Source organism: Arctopsyche grandis, chromosome 10 (assembly GCF_051622035.1).
Source record: "Arctopsyche grandis isolate Sample6627 chromosome 10, ASM5162203v2, whole genome shotgun sequence".
Lineage (NCBI taxonomy): Eukaryota > Metazoa > Arthropoda > Insecta > Trichoptera > Hydropsychidae > Arctopsyche > Arctopsyche grandis.
The window spans coordinates 12,730,488-12,751,681 of NC_135364.1; the positions used below are offsets into that span (position 1 = coordinate 12,730,488).

Sequence of the window (21,194 nt, forward strand, 5' to 3'; positions counted from 1 at the left end):
ATTAGGTGAGTGGCGCTCGTGGACCGATGGTTTACTAGCGCAGATCACTTGATCTCTCGTTCCCGCCAAAATGGCCTCTACGAATGAATGAGCCGTATGCAACGGCCAATGGCATCGCCTGACTCATTGACCAATAGTTGTGGAGCCCAAACGGGTATAAATATGGGGGCTTTCGGCTTGGAAACCATTCCGACCTGGGGCGCCGACGGGAGCACACGAATAAACACCTTCTACAACCCTCCAGCGACTTTCTCTCCGATTCTGGAAGCCCCCTCTTCACGTCCACGCAACACTATTTAAGCTAATTTTTAATTTATTGAATTCTTGACATTATTGAAAAACATAATTATAATCCATATTCAGTGCACCAATTCACCAGTTTTAATTATGCTTCAAAAGAAATGCTAATATGAAGAATTAATTTATAATATTATATTTTATGTATATATGTATTTAAATTTGTCATGCTTAGTTAAAAAGAAATTAAATAAAAAAAAGTAATACATAGTGTAAAATTAGTAATATTTATTTCATCATTTTTTACTCACAGGTGTACCTATTTTTTTATATCAAAATTACATTTCACCAGTATTCAGTTTTTGAATTCTATCATGGACTTTCAAATGACCTTTTAGAGTACACTTTTGAGTGAAAGCTTTTTCACAAAGGGGACATTGGTGCTGCTTAATATTATTGTGTATTTTCATATGTTCGATAATTGTGCATTTTCTTCCATAAGACTTACGACAGACTTCACATTGATATTTCTTCTCCCCGGTGTGTTTGAGCATATGATTTTTTAATGATTTTTTATCAAAAAATCCCTTACCACATTCCGGGCAGTTAACATTCAATTCTTGAAAGTGACATCGGCGAACATGTTTAGTGAGACTATTAGCTAAATGAAACTTTTTAGAACAAATTGAACAATTATATCGGAAAATATCAACATTATGTTTTTCAGCCATATGGTTTATGCGAGTACTGAACGAAACGAACCTCTGGGGACACGAGGGACATGCATAAACGCCATTGTTACCAGAGTGCGTTCTCAAATGTCTGGACATACTGGATTTTTTCATAACCTTGCTGCAAATTTTGCAAGCGAGTTTTTCAGTACTATGAGTTCTCATGTGTCCTGTAAGCTGTTCTTTCAGAACAAATGCTTTCCCACACAAATCACATATATGATTTGGATAATGATTCGCCATATGAGAGACTAAGTTTTTGTGAGTCGTAAAAGTTTCATTACAAATGTCACAAGATAAGGCCGATTTCTCTAGTTTGAATGGCATTGCTTTAGCGTATCTTATTCGATAGTATAGTCGTCGATATTTTTTAAATTCGGCCTCTGACATCAATTTTACATTGTTCCGTCTTCGCTCTTTGGACTTCTCATTTTCGGTATTTAATAAATTGTGAGCGGCTACATTGTATGCATTTTCAGTAGTTATTTCGATCGGTTCACTAGGTTCTGGGGCATTAATTTTTCTTTTTATCACTGATTTACTTTGGGTATTCTTTTTAGAATTTTTTGACCTGATTATAATTTTTCTATCTTTTGCTTTTTTCAATGCATTATCGATTAGTATATCCGACGTTGGATCAAAATCGGCTGACATATCATCGTCAGATGGATATTCACATTTTAGAATATTATCTTTTGTATCTTCAATAACTAGATCTAAAATAAAATTTCGCTAATTAATATGGCATTATATTCACATTGTACTTAAGATTGTGCTTTACCTGGAACATTCAAATATTCTTCAACATCGGCTTTAATGAGAATATCTTTAAATTTATTTTGACTATCTTCAATTTGACAACGGAACGAATAGCATTCTTTTAATTTTTCAATACATATATCGCAAATTAAATATTGGTATTCTTCAACTTCTTCTTCGCTCACCAACTGTAAAAAAAATGTTATACGTAATTGAGGCATAGAATCAAATGAGTTCCGAAATTTACAAAGATCTTCGTGTTTAATGTCAGAAATTGTTCAGGACTGTCGATTACTAAAATGTTTATATTGCTTTATTAAATTCCTTTCGTTTTACTTAACATTTCTATTGATATTTATCAGAATCTTTAAATAAAATAAAAAAAAACTGTATTTCATGGTACCCTAACATAGACTGCAGGCAGGTTTCCCAAGTAAATAATGTAATAATAATGATAAATGTATCTACAGACATTAGGGCTGTATGCATACATGGCTATAGCACGTTGTTCAATTAACAAGTGAACTTTCCAGACCCAAATCTTATATTGAGACCCTAGAACGCGATTATGTTACTAGTCTATTATACGGGAGCAACGAGCAAGTGTTACAAACATATACCATTTCAAAGTGAGCAATAGGTACAATTTCGTTTATCCATCTACATATGCAAAGTATAGAAAGACAATGGAGATTTTGAAAATGGCGTAACACGGTGCATAGACAAACCAAAAATGGCTTTTGCACAACATTCTTTTTCTATTTATTTTATTAAAATTGCAAATAAAAGTTGCAGTACGATTCATCACATGGTAGTTATTTTTAAAGAAAGTTTACGTGGTGGCATGTGACAAGAAACCAAGTCAGATTTTATGCTGAAAACTGATATGTAAAAGTTTTTAATTACAAGGAAATCTCGTTAGCGAAGTGTTTTATTATATAAATTCATGTAAAAATTTCTTCTTCTTGAAATATCTCGCCTACACCATAATATGTAGGTAAGGACAAGTAACCATGCTACTACATATTTGACTTTCATTCATCTTTTCCCAAAAATATTTTACTAACAATAATTTGTAAGTTTATTTATGTATATATTTAACGACAGATTTTGTGAAAACTCTTGGAAACCCGCTGGATGACGGTACTACTCCTATGAAGGTGTAATATACTGAGGAGCGAAACACGTAAGAAATGAAACAAGGTGAGATAATAGCACACTTGTAGGCCGAAGGTGGCTTTGACGAGGTGACAACAAGCGGGTAATATTCGAGAGAGAGAGCCTCCGCAAAGGCACCAGCGGCACACGCCGAGGACTGTCGACACTCCTAAACTGCTCGTCCCCTCTAGTTCAGACACCGTCAGCTTTAACATAGAAGAGTCCGCTTCCGTCCCCGCCCCCAACCCCGTCTCGGCCTCCGCCCCCGTCGCCCCCCGCGCCATCATGCACGCCGACAACATCGCACGCAACTGTCAAACGCACCACTACTACACCGATCACACATACACACACCCACTCTCATGCTTTGACAAACTCTAACGCTCGATAATTCCGCCATATTTTCATTCAACGGGCTTTTGCCTTTTATATTCAACTTCGGATGAGGCTATTGCAATATAGTAACATTGGTCTGAACAATGTTCGTGGTCAAACCAGTAGTCGTCAATACATTACGCATTGTATGTAATAAATATTTGGGTAGAGGTAGCACTATAGCCGTTGGTCAAACGACAATATATAGGTGTTTTTCTAATAGTTCTGATAGAGTTTTTGCATATTGTTACGTACGCCGCGGATTGAGCGAATTGCACTTAGACCAACGGATATCTGTTATCGGTTAACTAAGTGCATGCACTTACTTCCAAGGATTATATCTGGACTCCAAGTGCATTTAGACTAAACAATGACCGTTATTAGTTATTTCTCAGAATCGGTACGGGGAGACCCAATGTCGTGGAAATACATATCCGAATACGTGACTATACAACAGGTAAACAGATTAGGCGTCCTGAGAGATCTACCCTTTATAAGGCAGTACGTAGGCGATATCAGGGCATTCTGGACGGAGCAGTGACAGTGCGTGTATCTCCTGAATCATCAATAAATGCTGTGAAACGACTGTTGGCCTTTTACTTGGATCCTCCACCCACCCCTACGCAACAATATTATAAATATATCAATATGATAAATTTTTTTTAGTTTGCCATAGGGCTCGAAATTTTTTTTCCAGGGTCCGAGATTTCTCTTAGCGGCCCTGCTCACCGCAGTGAGATCTGTTGGTCGATTGTTCGTGAGATCTCTTAGCTGTTGAATACAGCTTGCTCGAAGGTCGATCGCTAATCTCGTCTGATCTTTTAGTTGCATTATCAATGTTATTGAATAATTAGATGACATTTTGATATGCGCATACAGTAGCGCCGTAGCACGGGCTTAAACAACAAGTCAAATCTCCGACAAACAAATTGTAGACGTGTTTTAGGAAAGCAAAAATTTAGCTTTTATAAATTCAGTGAGTTCGGTGATTATTGCTCACAAAGTGCTCGCTCAAAAGTCACTAAAATCTCTATTTACGGAACATCTGGCAGCTGAAAAGTCCATCATACTAACGATAATTATCGTTAGTATGATGGAATTTCAGCGATCGCAATGCGAGTAATAATCCAATTACCCAAATTGTGCTGCCGCAAAAACTCTATCACTTTATTATACGACTGGCAGCACTGGTTGTTTAATACTGACGTTTATTTGACAGTTTAAAGTGTGCGTAGTCCCCATGAGCTTATTTACGTATGTCTTCTGCGAGCTGTAATTAAATATGGAGTTAGTAGAATTGGGTTTCATAGAACACAGATGTCGTGGCAGTGAATCTTGGAGTTGCGAAGCAGCCTCTTCGGGAGATGTCTGGGTGATTGCAGCGAAACAACCTCTTCTCGTGAGATTTAAACCGAGAGTATGCAATCCCACGACCTGTTCTGTCGTAGATTCTGTTGTCATCAACATGATAGATATAGATGACGAGAACAAGGCGCTAGGGACGACTCCCGTGGATTCGAAGATGTTGGATTTGTCAGCTATGTCGAATTTACTGCTGCGACCAGAGACTCAAGCAGTGCAGCTTTCTTGGGCGAAACAATCACCCGTGGTGGTTCATCAGGTAGCCTGGTCACCTGAAAATTCACAAGTGTTTGCAATGTTAACTAACACTGGACATGTAGCACTGTGGGACGCCCATGCAGTTCTAGAGGTGGTGAATGTATCGGATCTCATCACAGATTTACACAATCCCGATCCTCTGAATCTTGAAGGCAAATCTTTTCTCAATTTAAAAGATATCTGTGAAACCTTATTGACATCTGCGATTTGTTGGAGCGAGAAGATGTATAAATGTGATGGAAAGACATTCACGTACTTCGTCACCGTATCGAGGAGCGGAAAATTTTACATATGGAGTGTGATTTTCCACGATATGTGTAGATTTGAATTGAAAGTAGATTTGGCTTTTACGTTTGAATCGAATTTAAAGAATATCACCTCAGTTTATTGGATTAATCGGGATGATGGAAATCTTTTGGTGTATGGAAATTCCCTCGGTCAAATTCAGGTTTCAATGCTTGACTTATCAGACTTGTTCGTTTTTGAATTGCGTATTAGTAATTTAATATGTGCGGAAATTGATAGATTGATTGTAAAAAAATGTCTTCACACTCAACGACCGGATGAATCGGTGTGTCTTATTATCGTAAAATTGTCATATATTATAATTATTATTTTAGATTCTGAATATAAAATAGTATTAGAGAAAACGTTTCACAATTTGAGTAACATTCGCATAACCGGTGTCGTAAAAATGCAGGAGAATGATTTTGCAATTTCAACATTGACAGGTACAATATTTTACTTGAAACTGAGATTTGACTCGGAAAATAATTCTATAGTAACTTGGGAAGAATTCATTTCAGATATAGATTTTAATGCTTGGGGTCTTCACGGCATATCGTTCACAAAAAATAGACTTATCTGTATTATGTACTTGACGCCGTGTAAAACTGTTAACAGACACAGTGCAAAAGTACCGTCAAAAATAGTTTTCAGTTATTTAAAACGTCCCGATTACATGAATCTCGTGTTTAATAATAAAAGCCAATCATTAACTGACCTTTGGGATTGTTTAGAACTTTGCCGTATGCTTCATACAAAGTCTTGCCAACTTCCTGCTAATTGGCCGGTTGTATTTGTAGATAGTATGTCACCGTATGAGACTAAGGTTTGCATGTGGTTAAATATTATAAATAGTTCACAGTCGCAGAAACAACTGCTGAGTAATGAATTGTTATATCTTACTATGTTCGATCATGTGAAAAAGTCATTGGCTGAATATGTAAATTGCGCAAATGTCGAAGAATTGAGTGAATTTCAATATAAAACCATCGGATCATATATAAAGTTTTTGCAAAATTACGATGGAAAAATTAAAAGATCATATGATGGTCTAGTGCAAGCTGCCTTATCGAAATTCAAATCCATAGTGTCTGATGTAGATATTAAATGCGAGTGGTGTGATGAAGAAATAAAAGGTATTTTATGTTCACAAAATCATCCGCGTCAATGGTGCTGTATAACTTTACAAGATATAGAGAGTGTGAACTGTTTGGTATGTCCACTGTGTGGAAGCTTGGCTCATCCAGAACTCTGTTCCCAAGATCCAATTTGCAGCCTTTGTGATTCTTATATGATACGAAATAATTTAATTCGTCATAATAAAGAAATGTGATATTTTTCAATATTTTTTGATTATTTACCTCATTGTGGATCTACTATAGCAGTGGTCAGTAAACCATGGGTTATATTCATAGAAGTAGAATGCATAGAATGGTCATTGTTAACAAAAGTACCGTCTAAAAGCGAGCCATCGAAGAGAGAGACGGAAAGTCAGAAGAGAGACGAAGTTTAGCAAACAATGAACAAACTCTGCCGCACAGAGTTTTTGTTGCAACATTTTTGGAGGCTGAGAGCGATTCTATGCATTCTACTTCTATGGTTTTATTATAAAAAAGCTTTATTGTGCAGATTACTTTTGAAAAAAGGAGTATAATCTGATATGTCTTCTGTATTCAACCATGAGATAAACTTTGTTTTTGATTATTATATCCGTTTCAACCATTTATTGTCGATTGCTGACCACTGCTCTGGTCTACAATATTCTTGTCCATTCCCGTGTTTTACATCTACCGTCCATTGAATTACAATATTGTGTGTAAAATAAGTAAGACTGTACTTTCACCATAAAAACAAAATTTAAATTAGTAACTTGTGAAAAGGAAAGTAATATACAATAAAATATACAATAAAATTTATTTTTCAATAATAAAAAAAATAAAACAAAAACATTAAAATGATTAAAAATATAATGCATTTTCCAAAAATGTTTTTGTAAGTGTGAGGCATTGTCAAGTATTGGAATAGAACATTTTTTTTGCTAACATTGCTTAATGAATAAAGTATTACATTTTGTTTGGATTCAACGTTGTCAATAATATTTAGCAGTGATGAAAAATAGTCACATATAGATGGAGCATATTCTAAAAGATTTAAAATGTATAACTGAGGATTTTTTCTTTTACTAAGATCTAGATACAAGTTGAATAAAAATGTACCGTTATATATTTTACTAATGACACACGGTTTCAAGAATTCAGACGTTAAAATATTTAAATAACTAAGCTGTTGGAAGCAACACTGAAATTCAGCGAAACTTTGAACAATTTTACGATCATACAGTTTTAAGTTAGATTTTAAATTATCATTGACTTCAAAATATTTCAAGAGTAGGCTAGCAGCAGCCATACAGTCTTCTTTATTGATTGAATTACTTTTATTAATATTATTTTTCAAGCCGTCTCTATGCTTTTGTAATGACAACGAATGTTTTTTATTGAAAGATACAGAGGGCTGAAACTCACCAATTTTGTTGTAAACTACCGTCAACATAATGCTACATAGTAAAAGGGAATAAACATGCGAATCATTTAAGTTTTGTTCCCGTTGTAATTTCATCCACAAAATTGTCAACAGTAACATTTGCACATCTGGAGATTTTTCTTTTATTTCATTTATAAGTGTTGCTGGTATGCTCTTTTCTAAGAAATATCTGAAGAATTCTTCATCTGGTTTATTGTTCTCATCTTGAATCTTCACTTTTAAATGGCGAGGAAGACTACTGTTAGAATATACAGTAGTTTCAACAATTTTTTTGTACTTTCTTCCCACGTACACCAGGTCGACATCGGAATTAAACAATGTAATCAGGTCAAAAGAATATCTTAATATTGGAAATGCACATTTGTGAGCATCTTCAGAATGTACATCTTCAACTTGAGGAGTACCAATGTATGTGCAGTTGTTCAATAACTCATAAAATCGAGGCGACAATTTTCCTACTTTTAAAAGGCTCGATAGCCATGTTGGCCGTTGAAAATCCTTGTCTGCTTTTGAAGAACGTGAAACTACAGAATCAACTATTTCGTTTGAATCTGAATAAACGTCATCGTCATCAATATGATTCGTATAATTAGAATTGGTACACTTCTCTGATAAATTCAGATCGTGCAAAGATTGACAATATGTTTGAGTATAAATTTTACATGAGTTTAGAATGAGATGTTGTATTTTTGATCTCTCATGAGTTTTGAAACGATCTAGTACTTTTTCAACAGCCGAATTAAAATTTTCATGTCTGAACCATTCTAATAAAGCAGCTATTCGACATTGACCGAGGGAATTTTTCGTCGTTTTCATGTTGAATGACAAGTTTCTAAAAAATCTGGAGAATGTCGCTCTTTTAACATAGTCATTGCCTAGCAATGTAGATAAAAGTGGCAATAGTTCCAATTTTAAACGGAATTTTTTGGCAAAATCGCCCGGTCTGCATATAAAGCAGTTAAGAACGGATTTTCCCTCATGTATAATGACTGGGGACTTTAAATTAATCGAGTTTAACGATACATAAGACACATTGTAAATATAAAAGTCAGAATCGTAACTGAGCACTGGTGCATTGAGATATCGCGCCACTATCGCTATATCCTGATCCGCTTCCCACTCGCATATTATAAATTTTATTTTCATAGTGGTCATGACGTGAAAGAACACATCTCTAAGCAGAAGTGGAAATATCATGAGATCTGAATGCTCAATAGATTTCGGATTGATCTGGGCGGCATCCTGGGCGCGACTCTTTAGACGACTTATGGCCGTGTTCAATTTGCGTTTGTCGTATCCACCGTCACATATAACGTAGGGCTGAATCTCACAACGATGGAGGGCTTGGAAGAATTTCCGGAAGGTACTTTCGATAAGGGAGTAGTCACCGTTGAACGGGGAGCGATGGCGTGCTGGAGTATAACGGTATAGTTGAGCTGCCAAGCTGCTACCGTCCACTACAAGTTTGCATTCACGTAAATGACATTGTTCTCCGATTCCTGTACCCTGACTACTTCTGTTCACGAACGTCGCCAGGCCTAGTACTCCCATATTTGAATATTATGAATAGTTTTTCAACTATTTTTAGTCATGAATACAGTAGCAAAGGTGACGATTAAATGTCAAATTGACAGCTCCTTGCTGTCAATCTCACGTGCTCGACCAACTGTTGAGGTTAAATGCCTCAGTGCAGCCAACAGTTTTAAAAATGTACAATGCGTTTGGTAGTTAATTAGTGTATTTTCTCATTATCTGGAGCCATATTAAGAAAAAACTGCTAATTTAGAACTACATTATTAATTATAATTTAGATTTTGTCACAAAGTGACTCCAAATGGATTTGACCAAATAAAACTTTAAAATGATGACACATTATTCCTCAGTGTCCCCATGAGCAGTGCTGGTTTTAGGGGGGGGGGGGGCTGGGTCGGGTGGTGCTCGAGGGCGCCGCTCGATGTGCAAAAGCGCTTTAAAATTAAAATTAGGCCCTACATTTGTACTCGGCAAATTCTATTCAAATTAAGCTCACCGCGAATTTAAAATCTGATATTATTAGCGGTTCGGTGATTACTAGTCAAATGTGAACCGGTCACAGGACAACCGGTCGCTCTAGATCGGTCACACTAAAACTAGTCACGAGAAAACAGGTCACACCTAAAATCGGTCACGAGAAAACTGGTTGACAGAGTTTAGTGTGACGGGTGATCACATGTGACCGATCTAGAGCGACCGGTTGTCCTGTGACTGGTTCACATATGACTAGTAGTCCGTTTACCATTATTAGCAACGAACTCATTGTATTAAATTTTATAAAACAGCACAATTTACAAGAATTATATCCAAACATTTGGGTTTCTATGCTTTTGCTGACGCTGCCTGAAACTGTAGCAAGGTCCCAAGGCGGGGAAAAAGGAGAATGGTAATCCAGTTTTTTATAATTTTTTTCAAAGGGTGTTTAGAAAAAAATTCCCGAGGGCGCCATTGGGTGTAGGGCCAGCACTGCCCATATGCCTAAATAAGGTTTAAACATTTGAACCAAAAAAAACCGAATCAAGTTATTTCATTGAAGAATCACTTACTATATTGTTAATGAAAAATAGAATCAACACTTTTAGATGGTAAACGGGTTACATCCCAAATGTGAATCGCTACCAAGATAACCGTCGCTACGAAAATCGCTCGCGCTTTATGTATACATTTGTGTTAAGTACGACATATAATTGATTGTACGGTTAACATGGTTTTTACAGCTGTGATACAACGATAAGTTTTTTATAATTAAAAATCTGTTGTGGAATTACTATACACAACTATATGTTAATAAATACAAGTACGTAATATGTATTTAAAATGAAACACCGTTTATGGATAAACAATTAATTTCAGTTTAATTTATTTAGGCCATAATATTTACATAAATATTTTTAAGTCTTAAAAATTAATGCAATATAAAATAAATAAAAAAAAACGATACATTTACGACACTTACTTCTAATGAGAGTAAAAATATAGGAAAAATATTTTTTAGAAATGTAGTAAGCATATTTTAAATAACCATACATTTTATAGGAAATATTTTTACCACCATTGTAAATGTAATACAATACAAACTAACTTGTATCATAAAACGAATTGCTAATTTAGCAAAATGTTTATGTACCGATGAAGACTTTTCTTTTCCACCAAACTCAAAGTTTACGGATACAAATTTAGAAACAATAAAGTGACACTTCCACCAAAATTACTCACTACATGTGATTGAACTTACTTTTTTAAATGATTGAATTTACAAAAAAATCAACCACTATTATGCAGTTGTGTCAATTTGGTGTAAGAGCGGACTAAGCAGCTGATATTTCGTATATGCATTATAGTAAATATGCATATTGCAGATTCAGAACTATATTTTTAAATACACATTATGTATTTATTCGTAAATATGCTGAACTATTTTTAATATACAGATGTCATGTGAACATGAATGTAATATCTAATAAAAATTTATAAATAAACACTAAATTGGGATAAATAATTTTTTTCTGATATGACCCTCTAATTTTTTTTAATGACATCCAAACAACACATAAAACAGAGCTACAATTTAGCATTTTTTATCAATACTCAATGCATATTTTTAATTTGAAAATCTATCTATGCTATCGATAAGAAAAAAAAACTATTTTATGAAGTGAAAAAAAGAGAATCACCAAATAAAAGAAAGAAAATAGACAAATAATGCTCGATAAAAAAGTAAAGTTAAAAAAATATTGCTTTCATTAATTTAATATAATGTCAAAGTTTTGTATTTACATTGATAATTACGTTATTAATCATTAAAACTATGTATATAAAATTTAAATCTAATTTTCATCATATAACGGTGTAGCATCCCCAAATGACATAGAACGAGGCGAAGTGTTGGTATGAGGAGTGCTGCGAGCAGATCGTGGTGATCGTGTTGAGCCATTGTGACTGGACTGGCGAGAAGATCGTCCACCAGGCGATGTCAAGTGATTTCTCATATCTGAATATTGAGGAGTTCTTCGACCAACACTTCCATCATCATAGCGTGGAGTGCGATTAGTACTAATGAAAAATCAAAATAGATTATATAACTACGATATAATTATTTATATAAAAATGACAAAAACAAATAAAATTTATAAGAAAATAATACCTTCCCCTTGGAGTGTTCCGACCATCACTTCGAGGGGTACCACTCGTATCTTTGTTTTGAAGTTTTGCCCAAGCTTCAGCAGCCTTTTGCCAATCCATTGGATCGTTGGTATATGAAGGAGTGGGCCTGAATATAGAGCATTTTAATATTACATATCTTATTGGAGATAACACTAAAGGAATAATTGAAATGAATAATAACCTATTGGAGGAATTGCCATGTTGGTGTTGATTATAATAATGATTATTATGTGTAGCTGGTGATGGTTGATGACGGCGGGGTGTTACAGCTCCGGGATGCAAGAATCCATCGTTGCTGTTGGAGTTGGGAGTAGCACGTGGTGTACCAGGTACTTGGTGAGGTGTGCTATGTGGCGTTCCGTAAGGAGTCATATATGGTGTCTGCGCAGATGGAGTATAAGGCTGCAAAAATATATAAAGAATTCTACAAACGAGACTTTTGTAATTAAAAATAGTTACGGTTTAGAATAAAATACTTACAGTATTTATATACATAGCTGGAGTTTGCGGATATGTAGCCACTTGAGAGAGGGAATGCAACATATGTGAAGGCATCGATTGTGCGACTCTTTGGATAGCATCTGATGTCATACCTAAAATTATTGATAAAACAAATTAAAACACAAATTTAATATTCTAAATTATATAATGATATTATAATATGTATACATATATTAACCAGTGTGGGACATTAGTAGGGGCAATTATTTTTAAACTGTTCTCACCTGGTGTATGAGGTTGATATGGAGTCCTGACAGATGCGCTGCTTCCACGGGGAGTTGAAGGTGTGGCTCCCGGAATAGGATCCTTAAAATGTTCCTTAAACCAACGCAATAAGCTGGAAACGGACTCGAACATTTGTTGTCTGAATCGAAATCCTTCTGGAGTCACACTGAGATACTCGTGTCTACATCGTTGAACAGGCAGGTAGGATAGCAAGAATTTGCCTGGATAACTCTAAAATTTGATAAAAGTAAATTAGGTTGTTTATTTATTAATGCATACATATTTACATACATAAAAATTTGTGATTAATAAAAATTGGTAAGAGAAAATACCTTTGTAGCAGAAATAAAGTAATGAATTTTGTTTGAATTCTTCTTCTTTTCTTCTCTTAAAGCTTCTTCAGCTACATCTCTTATGCCACCAAAATCTTTGTAATATTTAAAGGATATAATATCTCTAGCATGTCCAGCCATAGGGATTACATGTCTAGCAATAATTTCATCTAAATCTTCAAATTCTTCACCACCAATCCAGAGACTGCTTCCTATAAGGAAGTGAATGGTATAATAATTTATAATAAACAAAAAAATGTATTTAAAGAGTATTGATTAAAAAAAAAAAATCAAAACCTAAGGAGTATGCGTTTTCTTTTCCTTCTTCTCTAACATCAATATGTTGATAAATTCCATTGGTAACTTTCCATGTAACAGTTAAATGATCAGCTCCCTAAATGTTGAATAATATTTAAGTCATTTTTATGTCGATTACACAAATGAAATCTTAATAAATATAATTCAACTTTAATTACCTTGCTGCTAGGTCGGATGATAGCTTCTCCTTGATCCATATTAGCCATCATCTTTTCAGATTGGGAAAATGATATATTTTGGAAAGATGGATGAACAATGACTCTTTTGGTATATTGTTGTCTTTGCTTAATTTGTTTTGCATCAATTTCCTTTTTGTTCTCTTTATCTTCAGACTCTTGGTCATAAAAAGGATCTTTAACAGGTCTGCAAAAATAACAAGTTGATAAAAATTCTACAGTTATAGTAAAGAATATGCACTTCCATACACATGTAAATAAGTACCTCCATTCGTGATTTTTGTCAATGAGATCAGAGCTCTTAGAAGAGCATTCAACAGAGAAACGTTCAACGTCTATTTTAATTACTCTGCAATGGATTGTTTGTCCGGAACGTACTCTTTCTGCTGGGTCGTCCACATGCTTATCAGATAAATTTTTAACATGAATATAACCTGATAAATTATTATCAAGGCGAACTCGAATGCCAACTGCCTGTCCTGGACACGCACCAGCATCAAAATGATTCCACACCTGATAAAAAAAAAAAAACAGTTATAAAAAATTAGAAAATGATTTTAATTGCGAATATTTAGATTTGATGAGTGATTTCGTACCTCAGATAATTCAGGGAAATCATTTTTGCGACAAAATTGACATTGCCACATTCCAGTTTCATCGTTTCTCACTGGATTAGCTTGATCCAATTGTTCTCTTGGAGGCTTCCTATGAGATATACCTATAACCGTGGCCATCACCATTTTTCCTAAAAATAGTCAATTGCAATATAAATCATACAAATGAAAGAGAAAAATAACGATATTACTTTAAAAGAATGAGTGAGTACCTATGTAAAATGTTTCAGGAGTTTCTTTTGTTAAAGTATCGAAAAGTTCGCCAGGATTTGGTGGTCTGTAGGGCACCCGTAGATCTTTATAGCGGCAATTTAATTCTGCTCGGATATCATATAGTGTGATACTTTTGTTACCAAATCCCTGAAAAAATATTTTTCATGAGAAGAAAATTTCGAATTAAAGAATAAATTAATGTTTTAAGTAATAATATTTTTTATTCCAGATTATTGTTAAGTATCATCTACATATATATGTATTTATTGTCGACATAAATAAATATAATAGATAATACAAAAATTAAATAAAATAATAATGAGATTAAAATACACATAATCATTAAAAATATAATAACCTGTCGTTCGAGTTCTTCTGCAAATGCATCCAAGTCGAGATCTTTCAGTCTTTCGGGAGCATCTAAAATTTCTTCCAACGCTCCAGCAGGATTTGCATCTTCGTCTTCGTACTCCAATGCATCAACGGCCATTTTACGAGCCCATTCATACGTCTCTGGATGAACGCGCGATCCGTCAAGAACTTCTACGTAAGCTTCAGTACTGTAAAATTTTTGAATATAAATTATCCAATAAAAATATGTCAAATATACCATTTTTTAAAATCTGATTAAAATTACCTGTCACCCAGACTATTCGTGTCAATTTTTATGAAACCGGAACAATTAATAAACACTTTCGGTCCCATATGACACGCTGTCACCAGTTGCGTTCTATTTTCCAATCGTTGATTGGTTTGTTTCAATGTTTTAATAAGAGCTTGGCCTTTTCGTGGGCCAAGTCCACAAACAAACTGAACTAAATTTATAGTTAAGCCAGTTTGAACTGCTATATTAATGTCAACGCCTACTTCATTAGTTCGATTTACAAATTCTAGATATAAGTTTTCTATTAATTCCTCTCTTGGAATTTGATCCTGGAGGAAAACATAGTCATATTATATTTGAATATTGAAATATAATAATATATAAATTGAATTTAATGCTTTATATTATATTTGTATTACACACTTGTAAAGGATGATATCGAAGGCAAAGTATTTCTTCATCGACAGTACACAATTGTGAATATTCCACTAAGGGATCTTGCAAGACTCTGGCTAATGAAACAGCTTGACGTAAAATTTCTGGATATTCTCTAAAATCCGCCTGAAGAGAATGATTGATGAATAAATAAATCAATTCGATGGTAATTCGCAAGGTCGACAAGCTGTAAAATTTTACTTACTACTCCCTTGTTGGAATTAGCATAAATTTTTGGTAGATGATTATCTATAATTTCAACAGGAATTCGAGGAAACTGTTCATCTTCCACTAATTGAGATATGATATCGGTTAGATCTGCTTTGACCATGATAGCATCACGAGATTCTCCACCTATCACGATCGCATGTGGCTTCTTTGTAAAAATGAAGTTCCGGAGTGCCGTAAGATCAGATTCCTTGAATAAAGAAATATTACTAAGTAACAGTAACACGCTATGAATAAGTTAATTTGAAAAGAAAACCAACCTTGAGATACTTTTCAGTATTGTTGTATGAGTTTTTTCTTTTTAGAAGATGTGGTAATCGAAGATGATCGGTGACATCACTGTCTGGTGCAATTATGCAACAAAATGCAGCCTGAGAAAAATCTGGAACATATGATAATCCCATGATTCTCAAGCCTTTATTGGTGTCCCATTCATCATCATCTTCATCTGGAAAATCAACAGAATATGGTGCGACCTATAAAATAAAGAATGCATTTTAATTATTTACAAAAATATTGTTATATAATATATTGTAAATATTTGATACATATATGGAAAAATTACCTTTATCCAACTGTATAATTTTCTACAGCAAGCTTTAAGTACAGATTCTCTAGCCTCGGCAAGTAAAAGTGCATGCAATTCTTTACGCAAGTCTGGTAAAACCATTCGGTTCAAAGCGAGTGAGACACATTCGGCTCGAAGTTTGTTCCAGTCTTGCACATTTTTTGCGAACTCATCCTAAAAGCAATAAACATAAATATTTAAAATAAAAAAAAATACGTTTGTATCATTTTTCATGAAAAAAAATTTAAACAAACTTTTTGAAATAGTTGTTTAACTTCTTCTAAATAAGAAGAAGATGTATTTCCTTCAATATTATCACTCAAGTTGACTGTGACCAACTTATCTTCGGAAGCCATAATTAATCGTAAGAATTGATCTCCAACCAGATCTCGAACCGGTTTATTTTTAATAAACTTCATTCTAAAAAACAAATTTGAATGTGAAATTGGAAAAATAAACACCTAAAAAAGAAATAGATAAAATTCGTACGTGTAGCATGGATGGTTTTCATCAATTTCTTTCAGACCCCTTTTAGTTGGTATTACAGTAATTTTGCATCTTTCAAAGAAAACTTCTCTGATAACAGATCTAAGTAGTGGTTCGCGGGCTAATTGTGTTGCAGCCATATATTTAGCCGCATGAATGATATCTGTTGTTACTTTGAATTTCTCACATACGTATTGCTCAGCAGTTACGAGGGGTTCATTTGGATCTTGTTCTACTTCGTGCCTTTGATAATTGTCACGTAAATTTTCAGCGAATTGTTCAGGCGATAACCCAAATTTTTTAACAAAGGCATCTAGAAATGTTCAATATAAAGCAAGCATTAGAATTTCTTAATGTTAAAAATGTAATCATAAGATATAATGATAATAATAATTACCGAGACCAGCTTTACGACACATGCTATAAGGGCCACCTCTGACAGCTTGTTTTAACGTTTCAGTTTGTGATTCATCAATGACTTCATTTTCCTCTTCAGGTTCTTCAAGTAAATCAACATTTTCATCACCATCGTCAATTTTGGCTTGAATGGCTATTCGCCGCTGGATTCTAGAAAAATATCACATATATATTTTATATTCTATAAAATCATTAATACATTCAGCAAAATATATTAAATATATTGTACCTTCTTGCTTCTTTTGCCTTTTCTTTTTCTTTGACTCTCCAAGCCTCTTGCATTTTCGGTATATCAGGAGAATAGTATAGTAAAAAATGAGCATGAACATCTTTTAATTCTTCAGATGTTTGAATAGCTTTTAATCTATAATAATAGTTATAACGAAAATGAGATTTTTACAAATATTTTTATGAAACTGTAAGGATAGATAATGATTATGAAATAGAAATACCTGTCAATATCATCGTCTTTAATAATGCGAATGTCGTCGGGAATTGGGGCATCAGGATTCACCATTAGCAGATCTAATTGATAATTTCTCATTTTATCAAACAATTTGAGTAAATTTTCTTTGCGTGAACGAAGCTGACACCACTATTGAAAAAATAAATATGCATAATACATTTATGCCTCATTTACTCATATAAATTTTAATACATCTACAGAAAACTACGGAACCTTTGCATCGAATCGATATATCTTCCATAAATCATTTATGTTCAACTCTGGCTGGACATATTCTTTTCTATAAAACGCAATGAAAGGAACTTCTAGAGATTGATTACGCATGTAGTCCAAAGCGGTACGAATTTTTCCAACAGTTTGAGGACCTTTTCGACTCCTATCTCTACCTTCTGGTCCATCCTGTTAAGAAAAAAATATATACATTAAATACAAAGATATATGTATGTAGTTGGACACATATGAAGAATTATAAATGGGTTTTTACATGTATTATAAAAACTAATAAAAAAATAATGTGTAAAATAGAAAATGACCACTAGATCAGTAGCAATTAAAATAGACTTACGATGTATCGTGAACAAAATACGTAGATATAATATATGAACAATAAAATAGCTTCTAAAAATCAAACCAAAAGTAGTGAATATTTTAAAGTAAAAGCATAAACCTGTTGAGAAATTGATGGTTTTGTGAAAGCCTGCCTATAAATCCATTCAGCCTCGTCATCTAATTCACTGGAACCTTCTTCAGTAGCAGAGACGGGTACTTCTCTAATTTGCATACGTTCTGGGATATCGGTGTTACGTATCTATTCATTTTTTAATAATTAAATAAAATAAATCTACATAATTGTTATACTTCAGAGAATAAAAAAAATAAACAAACTTCATTATCAAGGTCCGTGAAGTGTCCTCTCTTCAGCTCACTTGGTTCATATATTTCAAAGATTGATTTTCTTGTTGGACGTTTGGCTTTGGTCTTTTTAGCTTTACGTGCACGGGCTGCTTCACCTATTTACAAAAATTGAAATATTATAAATAATGAAGAACTAATTATTGAGGATGTTTATCTTTTAAATAGTAACATACCTCCATCTTCATCGTCTTCTATATAATCATCTAATTCATCGTCTTCCTCTTCATATTCATCTTCTTCATATTTTTCAAATTCATCGTAGTCAAAGTCGACACCAAATATATCTTGTCCTTCTTGAAGAGAGCTGCAAGAATAAATATTTCATTTTACGAAGTGTGAATGTTTATAAAAGTTATTATTTTCATCAATGAAAGTAACAACCAATCTTACAGAGAAAACAATACTTACGCATCAGTGAAAATAGGACGGCGTTTCTTTTTCTTTTCAGCAATAGGTCTTCCATCATCATCGACAATGAAGTCATCTGCATCAGAATATTCACCATCAGTTTGTTCTTCATCATATGTTTCAGGCTGTTGCTCTCTTTGGTGCGATCGTTCTGAACGCCGTTCCTCTTCCTGAAAGTTTATTTTTACAAAAAATTAATATAAACATCAAAATGAATCGTAAGCCGTGCAACTTCTTATGCAAGTCATATCTTACATTATCACGCTCCTGTGCCAATAATTGAAAAAGAGAACTTACAATTTATATTCAACGATTATGTTATACTTATAATAATCAAAATAAACAATGATAGAGCTTACATCATCTGAACCACCGACAAAGAGTTGCTCTGCTATAACCTCACGATCTAGTCCATCGTCTTCCTGTTGTTCTCCATCACTCTCATCATCTTGGATTCTCCGAAGTCGTTTGAATTTTTTCTGTTATAAACATTTAACAGACATTATAAAAATGATATTTTAAAATATTTCAAACTTTTTTGGGTTAAATTATAGCAGTAGACTTACTCGTTGAACTTTAACTCCAAGATTTTCCTCAATGAGATCATAATCTTCGTCTTCAAGGCGGTCATCGAGCTCATCGTCACTTTTCTTACGTTTCTTAGGGCTACCTGAAGCATCGGAATCTTCACCGTCACTACCGGATTCATCAATGGGAGCATCATCGATTAAATCTTTCAGTTCTTCCCGAATACGTTCATCATCATCTATATTTATATTAAACATTTATTTACACATATTAAATAAATACTACTGCATTCATTTTTGATAAAATATGAACATACCCTCTTCATCTTCTTCATCATCATCACTCTGTACAGTCTTTCTTTTTGGTTTTTTACGTTCTGGTTTCTCCACCTCTGTTTCGGAATCCAACTAAATTGAAAAAAAGCAATGTACCAATATGAAATTTATAAGTATTAAAATCAGATATCAATAACTATATAAACTTAAAATGGAAATTTGGGTGATAATATAATGCAACTTTTTAAATTTAGAAGTGTATAGTAAGTAATGTATTTGCGAAGAGCGTTAAAAATTATATAATTTTTTTAACGCATTTCACAAAGGCACATTGAAAATAGTGAGATTTGAGAATAGTCTCATAAAAAATAAACATAACAAACACTCAAACGAATAAAATAACTCATTTGTTAAATAATTTTTTTTTAAGATATGCAATATTTATGGAAAAGTGTAACAGAGGGCGCATTTTTAAACGGGCATTGGCTACGGTCCTGGCATATAACGTGAATTACGCACACATACCGATTGAGGTTATGTACATATGTGGTAAAGGTGAACGTCAAGATTGGACATAATCCAAGTGAAGCGAGCACTACAGATTGATAATAGGAATAGGATAGGATAGGAAATAGGAACGTTGGAAAGTAGTGTTGAAGTGGCTAGCATGGAGATGTAGTGTTGAAGAAATGCGAATTCGCAAGGCGGAGAATTTCGCGGAAAAACGGGTAGACGAGTGGAGGGGTAGGGGAGGTTGAGGGTGAGGGTGAGGGGGAGGGGGGGGCAGTTGTCAGACAGGTCACCTCGCTCTCCTCGGCCTCCGAATCGAGGAAGTCAGCCATGGCGGTGGGGGGTGGCGGACGCGCGTTCGATGGGTGAGGGGTGGAGGGGTGGAGGCGGGCGCGCCCCCACGACCTGCGGAGCCCCCGCTGACACCCACTAGCCGCTCGCCAATCGCCACTCGCTACTCAGCACTCTGCACTCTCCGCTCCGATCGCTACACCACTGACGACCACTCTATCCACTTCTCAGCTGTTGGCCTACACACCACACAAATGCCCACGGCCAACGTTTTCGGCGTCTGATCTTTCATAGCGCCTGCTCGCCACTGCTACATATATGTATGTATTCTCGCTGTTCTAAAAATATTATACTCACACGCCCATATTGTCTAAAAGGCGCGGTTATAAATACTACATGCAAATGAGTAGGTTTATGTTGTAAATTTGTGATATTTCTGTCAAATATTATAGATAGTGACATCCATTATTAAATATATTAATATCGACAACTACTCTTCTTAAGCCGCCATACGCAGACGTATCGTAACTGACGACCGCAACAGAACATACGTCAACGCGACGTATGTGCATTCGTATGGGCAAAAACGATACGTCTGCGTCAACGTATTCGGTGGAAGAGCGCCTTTACTCTTTCATACCTTCCACAAATTAACTCGAATGAAATGCCATTTAAAAACTTGATGCTTTATGTTTATCAAACAATAAATGGATGTTTATCGTGTGCTATTTTTATTTAATTCATTCTTTTATTATTATTGACATACAGAATAAGACACAGG

At 34.5% G+C, this 21,194-nt stretch overlaps 3 protein-coding genes across 3 annotated transcripts; all 3 read right to left on the reverse strand.

Annotated features, from left to right (window-relative positions):
- Positions 1–441: 441 nt before the first annotated feature.
- On the reverse strand, positions 442–3,271 carry LOC143917933 (uncharacterized). The gene is made up of 3 exons (XM_077439565.1): positions 2,948–3,271; positions 1,750–1,915; positions 442–1,684 (listed from the first exon to the last, which is right to left on the reverse strand). The coding sequence occupies exons 1-3, from the start codon at positions 3,185–3,187 to the stop codon at positions 576–578; spliced, it is 1,515 nt and encodes a 504-aa protein (XP_077295691.1). The 5' UTR covers positions 3,188–3,271; the 3' UTR covers positions 442–575.
- A 3,798-nt stretch (positions 3,272–7,069) lies between these two features.
- ast (single-strand DNA endonuclease protein asteroid) lies at positions 7,070–9,386 on the reverse strand. The gene has a single exon (XM_077439484.1). It carries the CDS (start codon positions 9,255–9,257, stop codon positions 7,086–7,088), a length of 2,172 nt encoding a protein of 723 aa, XP_077295610.1. The 5' UTR covers positions 9,258–9,386; the 3' UTR covers positions 7,070–7,085.
- Positions 9,387–10,570: 1,184 nt separating this feature from the next.
- Spt6 (transcription elongation factor Spt6) lies at positions 10,571–20,722 on the reverse strand. The gene is made up of 31 exons (XM_077439998.1): positions 20,416–20,722; positions 19,654–19,744; positions 19,376–19,575; positions 19,169–19,288; positions 18,810–18,979; positions 18,575–18,705; positions 18,372–18,496; positions 18,154–18,294; positions 17,700–17,885; positions 17,473–17,615; positions 17,250–17,384; positions 17,001–17,170; positions 16,607–16,916; positions 16,372–16,537; positions 16,115–16,291; positions 15,810–16,025; positions 15,527–15,739; positions 15,310–15,447; positions 14,920–15,215; positions 14,641–14,842; positions 14,282–14,429; positions 14,052–14,200; positions 13,721–13,968; positions 13,438–13,642; positions 13,259–13,355; positions 12,962–13,173; positions 12,629–12,860; positions 12,384–12,496; positions 12,085–12,305; positions 11,884–12,009; positions 10,571–11,792 (listed from the first exon to the last, which is right to left on the reverse strand). Exons 1-31 carry the CDS (start codon positions 20,452–20,454, stop codon positions 11,567–11,569), a joined length of 5,346 nt encoding a protein of 1,781 aa, XP_077296124.1. The 5' UTR covers positions 20,455–20,722; the 3' UTR covers positions 10,571–11,566.
- Between the last annotated feature and the right edge of the window lie 472 nt (positions 20,723–21,194).

Coding starts and splice junctions, on each gene's coding strand:
- Spt6 (XM_077439998.1), bottom strand. CDS start 20,454: ATGGCTGACTTCCTCGATTCGGAGGCCGAGGAGAGCGAG. Junction 17,385..17,472: donor AAAGACGATGATATTGACAG/GTATTTCTATTT, acceptor CTATTATTATAG/ATTAAAAGCTATTCAAACAT. Junction 14,430..14,640: donor CAGAAGAACTCGAACGACAG/GTTATTATATTT, acceptor ATATTTTTTCAG/GGATTTGGTAACAAAAGTAT.
- ast (XM_077439484.1), bottom strand. CDS start 9,257: ATGGGAGTACTAGGCCTGGCGACGTTCGTGAACAGAAGTAGTCAGGGT.
- LOC143917933 (XM_077439565.1), bottom strand. CDS start 3,187: ATGTTGTCGGCGTGCATGATGGCGCGGGGGGCGACGGGGGCGGAGGCC. Junction 1,916..2,947: donor AAGCCACCTTCGGCCTACAA/GTGTGCTATTAT, acceptor TTTTTTTTACAG/TTGGTGAGCGAAGAAGAAGT. Junction 1,685..1,749: donor AGAATATTTGAATGTTCCAG/GTAAAGCACAAT, acceptor ATTTTATTTTAG/ATCTAGTTATTGAAGATACA.